The following is a 9,537-nucleotide window of genomic DNA, read 5'->3' as shown; positions in this document are numbered from 1 at the left end:
AATATATCTAGAATAATCATCAACAATGACAAAGCCATAGAGACAAGCAGTAGTAGTAAGAGTTGAGTAATGAGTGGGATCGAAAAGATCCATGTGGAGTAGTTCGAAGGGTCGAGTGGTTGTCATGATTGTCTTCGAGGGATGTTTGGCCCTCGTCATCTTTCCTGCTTCACAGGCACCGCATAAGTGATCTTTCTTGAACTTGACGCCCTCGATGCCTATGACATGCTTCTTCTTTGCAAGGGTGTGGAGGTTCCTTATGCCAGCATGCCCTAGTCTCCGATGCCAGAGCCAGCATTCTGAAACTTTTGCTAGAAGACATACGGCAAGATGTGGTCCTGCTGAGAAATCTACCACGTACAAATCATCTTTCCGATACCCTTCAAACACTAGAGACTTGTCAGATTCCATTAGAACAAGGCAGCGATATTTTCCAAACATTACGATCATGTTCAAATCGCAAAGCATTGAGACAGACATTAAGTTGAAGCCAAGGGATTCAACAAGCATGACTTTATCCATGTGTTGATCCTTTGAGATTGCAACTCTACCTAGACCCAATACCTTACTTTTACCAGTGTCAGCAAATGTGATGTGACTCTTGTCGGATGGACGTAAGGTTGAGTCCATAAGAAGACTTCTTTTGCCAGTCATGTGATTGGTACACCCACTATCAATAATCCATTCTGAAGACGCTGGTGTCGTACCCTACAGTGCAGTTACGGGGATAGGCTTCACGAAGAAAATTGTGAAGCAAAAACATTTGACGAACCAGTGGGTTATGAAATCTTAGATCCAGATTAGAACTAATAGGGAGAGTAGAAAGCGATTCAGGAACGAAGTACATAGTAAGACCATTCGGGCATTCTCCTCCTACAGGATTTTTGGAGGAGACTAATCATCATGATGATGGTGATCAAGATGTTGATGATGATGTTTACAAGAATAATTGAAGCAGAGATTAGAGGGAGTGTTAGGATTAATTATTAATTAGTTTAATTAAGGAAATCTCTGTTTTATGGAACCGACATGTGGTTTTTTTTCCGAACAGTCGCGATCTAATCTAACGAACGCGTCCCTCTATTCCCGTTCTCTGTAACAATCGCGCATGTGCGATGCGCCTCTTCAGGAGGTATAAATATGTACAACATCATCATCAATGGATTAGCGATCATTATTGTTCATCGCCTCGCACTGATTCTTTACAAAGCCTCTCACGTCCGGCGTAGCACTACACATCGTCGCACGCGGTGCAATACGACGGTATACGAGCCCGTGGTAGCGACGGGCGTGGCTCGGGCCGCAAAGCGTACGCCAACGGGGACGGGCGAGCGCGCAACACGGCGGGGGGCGCGTCCACCCTGACCCTGCTGCCGCGCCGGCCGGTGGCTCTCGCGTTCAAAAAAACGGATAAAAAGGCGTTGGCGGCACCACACCCCACCCCACCCCACGCAGGTGACGAAAAAGCCGGCGCCCCACCACCAGTCCCGTCCCGCTGCGACACATTCTCCACGCGTATCGTGTGCAAAAAAAGAAAAAGAAAAAGCTCCTCTCAGACCTGGACCGGACCCGTCTACGCACACGTACGTGCGCGCCTCGTTTGTTTCTCGCCAGCCAGCCAGCCGCCACACATACATTTCCCTTCGTACGGTACAGCTGGAGCAAGCGCGTACAGTACGCACGTAGTACAAAGCGGGAGCGCGTATCCCGATGCGCGGTAGGATCGGGATGCACAGGCGAGGGGGAGGGAGGGAATGGAAGCGACAGGCGCTCTGCGCGCATCGGATGCCCTCCGGGACCCGAGGCCGAGGGAGGGGCTTGCGCCCCAGCGGAAAGTACGGTCCTGCCCCTCCTGCGTGCACACCTGTCCGTCGCCGGGGCCTCGAGCGAATACGACCTCCGTTTCTTTTCCGACGAGCTGGCTGTCGTCCAGCGAAAATACATTTATTGCTTGGATTTGTTTTCCTCGCGGCGATACGAGGCGGGTCACGTGGGCCCCACGCGCCCCGAAAAGTCACACGCGCGAGGTTTGCAGATCGAACCCCGGTGACTGCGGAATTTGCGGAATGCTCCTAAATAACGATGGAATTTGTAAATGCCAGTGATGTTTGTGTCATGAACTAAAATGCGGGAAACACAGGGGTGCGCGTGGGAAAGACGCGCGGGGGTCAAATCCGGCACAGGCCGAGGTCAGGTCAGGCCAGGCCCTCCTCCGTGCTCCGACCCCGCATTTCAAATTTCCTCAACAGCCTTCCTTCCTCCTCCGCTCCGCCTGCGCCCCCTCCGAACAAGCACCTCGCCGGCCGCCGGCCGCCGGCCACCGCCGCGCGGCCTCGGATCCGCCCCGCGCCGTCGCGGCCCCCCTGGCCGAGCGCGCCATGGAGAGCGACGACGAGGAGATGCGCGACGCCTCCTCCTCCTCCTGCTCCGTCGCCGACGACGACGACGGGGACGCGGGGTTCCAGGAGGAGGAGGGGGACGGGAAGGAGGGGGTGATGGTGATGGAGGTCCGGTGGTTCGAGGTCGACCTCGACTACGAGTACGACGCGCCGCGCTGGTTCGACCTCGCGCAGGACGAGGCCCCCGCCGAGGCCGCCGCCGCCGAGCTCTGGTTCGCCACCGCCCCCAGCTACCCGCCCTCCCGTACGTCCCCCTCCCCTTCCACCCCGCCCATCCCTCCTTCCCTCCCCCGCGTTCCGTGTTTCCTGCTCTGCTCCACGATTCGAGAAATCAGACACAGTATTACTCGATCGATTCCTTGTTCTGCGCCTGCAATGCGCCAACAGATTGATGCATCATGCCTTTTGCGTGCGCATTATGCTGGAGATTGGGTGGGGCAACGTGATGGATTTAGGAAATTTTGCATTTATTAGTACTCTAATTATGGAGTAGCGTATTCCCCTTTCCAAGTACTAGCGTCGCTATTCCTATTTGGAGAAACTTGTTGGCGTGGTTTTAGGCTTATACCAGGGACAAAATCGCGCAGCCATTTATTGTGATTTTCTGACCACTGGGGTCCGGGGGCAATAATGGTGCAGATAAGACGCTTGTTTTCGACATTTTGAGACCAGCATGCTCTATGCCATTCTGAAACTCTAGGAACTTAGTTTAATTTTGGCAATGATGTAGCATGGCAGCATTCTGGGTTAAGTATTGGCCAGTACTTAAGATGGATATTGGCTGGGACTGCGAGCAGTGGTTTCCATGTTTGTGGCATTGCAATTGGTGGTAGATACAAATGTATGGGGCTAGGGGGTGATGCTCAGACAAACAAGCCACTACGATATATATCAACCTCTTCTTTTCCTCACAAAAAACTAAATGTGTTATTGATGCCTCCTCAGTTGAAAGCCTGATGAAGTGCAAAAGTTGCAAGAAATGTGTTAATTTCCAGCAGATTTTTTTTGGTTATTTCCGTACTTCTAAAATCGTCACAGCGAGCAAAAGGATAAACCCATAATTAGTGCTTGCTAGGGAGAATTATAGTTTCAACAGTAGTTATAACCGAGTTTACATATCATCTATTGCAAACACTAAATGATTAAAAATGCGCAAACTGTGTGCAGTTACTTTAGCCATATCTGTTGATCTATATGGAAACATTATGTGTTGCAGTGTTATTTTCTTATAATTTTATATTGCCTTTAATTGCCTAGTCAATACAACTAACATTTCCCTTTTGTTTAAATAGCGTTGATTGCAATGATGTTGGCTGAAGACCTTGGGCTGCCGAACCTAAGAAGCATCACAGTTGCAGATATAGAGGCTGTGCGTTGCCCTAAACCGTCTCAACGTTCTTCTGGTGCAACTGAACAAAGTATATATCGATCACATGTACCAAATGAAGGTACTAATTAGCCAAATGCTTTTATCTGGTGATTTGTTACATCATTCAGTTGTCACCTACATATATGTTATGCTATATGTTTAGGATGGAGTGCTTGCTTTCCAAGTCTTTTTGCTCATATTTATATATACTACTGTTAATACAGAGCATTGCATATCAAATAATTTGATCACTAATGTTGTTTATCATTCTGGAATTTAGCCTGCCATGGTTTCTGTCTTTTCCCCATCCCTTTTTTGATGAAATGTAATTGTTTTGTGTACTCTTCGCAAAATAGGGCGGATACCGTGCCATGGAGCATCGAAAAATGAACGAAAACCTGTCACTCGAAGTGCTGTGAAGGGGAATTTGTCCAAGGGGTCCACACTGATGAAGCCTACAGCCAGTCAATTGGCCAGGCAACACAAGCAACTTGAAGTGAAGAATGCTGTACCGTATGTCGACTCCTTGTGCTAATTGATTTTCTGAAAATCTCTAGGGTTGACTACAAAAATTATTTCTATGCTTTATTGTTTATGGGTAGTCTGCTGTTTCTTTTAGCCTCAAATTTTACCAACCACACTAGCAATTTTGTATGTCTGTGCTACTCATGTGGTTTATTCACCTGTCCCCTTGATTAAATCACCCATGCATACTTAAAAGGTTCTCTTTAACACTGGTATACATGTATGTCGGTTCCTGCTTTGCTTCAGTCACAACTCACAAGCGGTCTTACTTCAAAGGGGAGCTCTCTTTTACTATTCTCTTTATCTGCATTTTGTCTTGTCTCACCACATTTCCTTCTTTTCAGTTATACCTTTGTACTACATTGAATGTAGGAAATATAAAGTAGATGGACGATGTGTTTATTTCTGTGTATAGTGTGTGACCTTCAATTCTGTTTGCTTTCAGGAGTAAAAAATCAGTTGGAGTGAGAAGTGACAGAAGTACCATTAGCTCAAATGATTGCACTCAACAAGCTGGTAAAAGGCAGAAACTTGAAAAAGGTCATCTCAACAAGGTATGCTAGTACTTCCTTTTGGGGGTTTGAATTATCTTGGGTTTTGTTTTCAGCCCATTCTTTATTTGGGGAGAAACTTTGTCTCATTTCTTAGAACACATATTAATTAACTACAGGATCATACTTCGTGTGCAACTTTTTGTCAATGCACTTAGCATGATTAAAGTAACAGGCACAAGAAGAATCGAGTGTTTTCCCTGCTTTACAAGTCAACTTGAATTGTGGCAACAAACTTTCCTAGTGTTTAGCCCCTACAAGTGCTTGTAATTTTGTCTGTACTTGGGGGCTTCAGTGTTGCCACAGGGAAAAGATCCTTGGTAGCTCGTGAGATTATTTGTGCCTTGTCAGTAGTCAAGTGCAGTTTGTCTTCTGTATTGCATCTGCACATCACATGGATTAGGCTTGCATTTACATGAAAATTTACGGCAATCCCTAGTTATCTTCCAGCGAAAACTGACATTTAAGTTCTCTGCTAAATCTGGAATGTACTGTTGTTTACTTTGTTACTGGAAGTACCAACAATTCAGTGAAATTTCAGTAAAATTTCAGTAAAATATTCTCGATTTGATTTAAAAAAAATCCATGACTTGAACTAAAAACGCTTGATACATGTTATTTGTTAATGGTAACAGTTACTGTTAAACTCTGGTACACGAAATATAGTTTATCCAGTATATGCGTAGGGGCTTAGTGTAGATATTGTGCCCCTGGTTGTCATAGTTGAACCATTGGTTGTTTATCCCTAGAGATGTTCCTAATGACTGAAGGTGCTAATTTGCATCACTTTTGTTGCATAACCATGTCTTTTTTTTTTCTACTGAAGCTACCTTTTATTTTGGTACAGGATGTTGCTACAAATCAACATGAGTTGATTCACAAGGCCCATGAAAAGGTAAAAGTGCCTCGAAGCATGACATAGAAGACATTGATTCTTGTACTGTTCATTTATTCTTTAAATCCTGAATAGTTTTGTTGGTGTAACATGTTTCTATTTCTGTCAAGTAACTTTATCTTATGTTTTTAGTAGCATACTTGATTGTCCTTCTAAAAATATAGTAATACATGATGTGCAACTAGTTATAGGTTCATGTTTGTTGCAGCCTGCAGTACACTGTCCTGTAAAGATATTGTATTATGTTAAAAATATATGACGCCAATGAAGGCCTCAAATTTTGCTTGATGTCACTTTATCATGTATCCCGCAGAATGTTATGAGCAGTAGCTATGATCGTGCTACTGTTCTACCTAAATTGAAAATTACAGTTCCGAGAGAACCTGAGTTGGCTACTAAGCTGAGAGCAGAGAGGTCAAGGATTCAAAGATCAGTGTAAAGTCATTTTCACATGCTATTCTGTTTTGATGCCTGAACATAAGATACTTCTGCAATGATCCTTTTCACACCTTTACCTTCAAATTTCAGCCCAAGTAATTCAAAGCAGTTAAACAGACGGGATTTACAACCTGCTTGTAGGACTCAATCGGCACCGACTAGAAAGGTAGGCTATAAAACTGTTGATTATCTATATTCAAGTTTAAGTTCTCATTAATCTCATTGGCAGATGATTCTTGATATCATGACCCTTGGACGGATATTAGCAAACCCTACAAAATCCCACAATTAACATGTACTGATACATTCCATGGTTTATGGCCCATTTTCCCTGAGATAATTTCGCAATCATGGGAGAAGTGTACACATGCAATTTCTTATATCGAGGAACAAGGTTATGAGGCTGTGAATATGTTCTTAGTAGGAAACTGAGGATATATTTCCAGTAACATTTCTCTTGTGGGCTGATAGTCGAACAGTTCAGGAGTGGTTTCACTGATGTTCTATTTTCCCATGAAACAGATAAATGTAAGGATCTGCAAAGAATATAGGTTAGGTATATCAATGTTTCGTGGTAGCTGTACTTGTACACCATAGCTTGTAATTAGCTTTGCCTTAATTGTCTTTGTGGCTTGTTCACTATTTTGCGTCTAATTCTGTGGCTAAAGCCTAAAGCTGTTCTTTTATATTTATACACGATCTTGTGAGTCAACATTCAGAACTTCTCTTCAATCAGGTCGTGCAACCTTTTCGGGCTCATCAGCATGCAAATATACAACATGTCAATGTTGCACCAAAAACGCCAGTGTGTTCATCTAACCGTGCGACTAGTCTTCACAAGTAAGCTTGCTTCTTATTTTCTGCATTGGTTGCAGTTACATTACCAGTTTCCTAAATTCTAATCTATCCTATATGATATTCAATTTGGAAGAATGTATTGCTTACGCCGAGGTCTTATAAATATTTCTGTTGTTCTAGTGTTTGTCAAGGCAGAGTTGTCTTGATCTAGATAAGGGCTGATAAGGTCCTACATATAGTTTTGGAAAAAACACTGAAACTTGGGCATAAAGTGACAATATCTATTTCTCTGTTGTCTGCTAACAGCATTGATAAAACATCAGAAGATGACCGAGATGGCACGACAGGCACGTTTAAATTTAAAGCTCTGCCACTGGATAAAAAGGTATCTGCCCTGTACAAGTCTTGTATATTTATTTGTGAGCTAGTTTTCACTCAAAGCTTCTAGTTTCAACGGGTACATTCAAGAGTGCCCTATTGGCTATTGAAATGATATTTTGATGAACAATTTACGTTCTTGGTGTTAATTGCTTTACATTGATGTGACAAATCCATTTGTATCAGAAGTTGCATAGTGATCAACTACGTAATAAGTATAGGATGGTTCTTACCATATAGTTAGTTCAGACAACAGATGCACCAATGATCGTCGTATTTTTCTCCTTTAAACAGATATTGGCAAGCAGAGGAGACATTGGTGTATTTCAAACTGCCAAAAGAAATCCTACAGTGCCCAAGGTTAGCTTTGTCGCCGTATTCTTTCATCTGTTTTTTCTTTTGTCCTTCCATTTATCAAAATTATCCATATCTTCTGGTTGACAATCCTAGGAATTCAACTTGTCAACAAGCCGGAAGAGCAAGCCGCCTCCATTATCCGAACTCTTTAACAAGGTACATACTGATGGAACAAAAATGGATCACCTTAAAATCACTTCACTCTGATATTGGCACATATTATTTTGGCAGCTTTCTTTAAGTACCGAAGCCTGCCGTGCCATGGGCCGCCAGACCAGTGAACGCCCAAATTATATCACTACCAAGGTTATTCACTTGCTTACCTTTGATGTTGCGTTTGCGATTCCTTTCCATCTTGAATTCAAAGTGCTGAAATATCTCCTTTCTTTTTATTGCAAGGACTGCAAAGAGAACATGATTGGTGCCATTCATTGCTAGCTCTAGTAAGCGGTATCTTTAACTACCTGGTAAGGTACTTGCTGCTATTACTTATAGGTCGCTTCTCACTTTTTTGCTGAATTGCATTTACAACCTCACACTTTTTTTAACTGTTTTCAGACCGACTTTAGTCAAGAAAAACATCATACAGTTCTCTTTGACAGCCTGCACAAAGGTAAACACGTTTTCCCTCTGTTTCTCCCAACGCATAGTTTCTCGCACTGCATCTCATGGTCGATTTCATGTCTTCTTCGTATAACGACGGGGCTGTAACCGAGCTAGTAAAAATGTACCGACATTACAAACGTTTGATTTCTTGTTGAGATCGAAGGCGTTGCAGTTTAAGTCAGCATATTGACACTGTCCCTCCTCCACATCTTGTAGGTCAAGCGTCTAATTTTGGAGAGTAGGACTCCGACCCTTAAGTCTAACAAGATGGATGAAGCGATACATTATTCGCCATTAAGGCGCCCTCCCCGGCGATCTCCGGCATCGGCCAGTTTTCTGCTGCTCCCAGAGACCAGCCCGATTTCCCCGCTCTCGGCCTCTGTCACACGGCTCAACGTAGCTCCTTAGCTGCTCGTCGCCGTGCCGGAGATCGTCGGCCCGTTTTTGTACAGCTAGAGAAGCAAAACAACCCAGCCAGCCATAGCTCGTAGTGGTGGTGTGTTGTGGGGAGAGCGACTCGCCTGACCTGACCTGGTGCGCCTGGTGGTGGGCTCTGGAATTGTAACGACGACACCACCGCAAATCATCTAGCAAAGTTGTTCGCTTGCTGTATGCCATTGATCCCCCAGTTTTCCGTTCCTTTATGCCCTGCAAAATGTTTCTCCTTAGTTTTTCCCCGGGCCTTATCTTGAATGAATCTCGCATCATGAAGCTGTCAACTCTTGATAAGGGCAGAGGAAGAGGGCAAAACATTTAGGGCCAGTTCTTTTGAACGATTCTCTCAGAATCGCCCCCCTCCCCAGCTTCCCCTAGAATTGTCCCTCCATATTTTTTTTACTCTATCTAATTAGACCTTAACTAGGTTGGATTGTAAAAAAAATAAATGAAATGAGGATTCTGGGAGAAGCTGGGAGGCCCAAAAGAACTTTTTTAACCGGGCTCCATTAGGTTGAAGCAGCGGGAATGCAAAGTTTGAGGCAGGAGAAGGGAAGAAGCCAGAAACTGAACACGTGTCCATGTATTTTTGTGCCTGTTCATCAGTGTAGTTGGCGGCACCACGGGTGTCTCCAGAGGCCACAGCTATAGCCGAATCCAGCAGTGCCGGCGCAGTAGTAGTGTACTGTACCGTGCGTCCCTGCTCAGGGAGGAGCGGTCAAGCTCAGCAGCTCGGGCCGGCCCGGGGGTCGATCGGGGGGCCCCGGAGACGGGACGAGAGGATCA

The 9,537-nt window shown here is 44.6% G+C and overlaps 1 protein-coding gene across 2 annotated transcripts; it reads left to right on the top strand.

Annotated features, from left to right (window-relative positions):
* The first annotated feature begins 2,169 nt into the window (after positions 1–2,169).
* Positions 2,170–9,020, top strand: LOC125524120 (uncharacterized). Of its 2 annotated transcripts, none has more exons than XM_048689192.2 (15): positions 2,170–2,643; positions 3,692–3,847; positions 4,125–4,281; positions 4,739–4,847; positions 5,692–5,739; positions 6,053–6,174; positions 6,268–6,343; positions 6,914–7,017; positions 7,282–7,360; positions 7,648–7,713; positions 7,804–7,866; positions 7,942–8,016; positions 8,110–8,182; positions 8,269–8,323; positions 8,533–9,020. In XM_048689192.2, exons 1-13 carry the CDS (start codon positions 2,379–2,381, stop codon positions 8,146–8,148), a joined length of 1,359 nt encoding a protein of 452 aa, XP_048545149.1. In that variant the 5' UTR covers positions 2,170–2,378; the 3' UTR covers positions 8,149–8,182; positions 8,269–8,323; positions 8,533–9,020. The 2 variants fall into 2 exon arrangements, with proteins under 2 accessions (XP_048545149.1, XP_048545148.1); XM_048689191.2 differs by having other exon boundaries at positions 2,172–2,643; positions 8,110–8,177; positions 8,533–8,957.
* The last annotated feature ends 517 nt before the right edge of the window (positions 9,021–9,537 follow it).

The sequence above is a fragment of the Triticum urartu genome, chromosome 7A, assembly GCF_056163025.1.
Source record: "Triticum urartu cultivar PI428250 chromosome 7A, HENAU_Tu73, whole genome shotgun sequence".
Classification (NCBI taxonomy): Eukaryota; Viridiplantae; Streptophyta; class Magnoliopsida; order Poales; family Poaceae; genus Triticum; species Triticum urartu.
The sequence above is the reverse complement of the archived record's forward strand: the minus strand, read 5'-3'. Positions and strand labels throughout refer to the sequence as shown.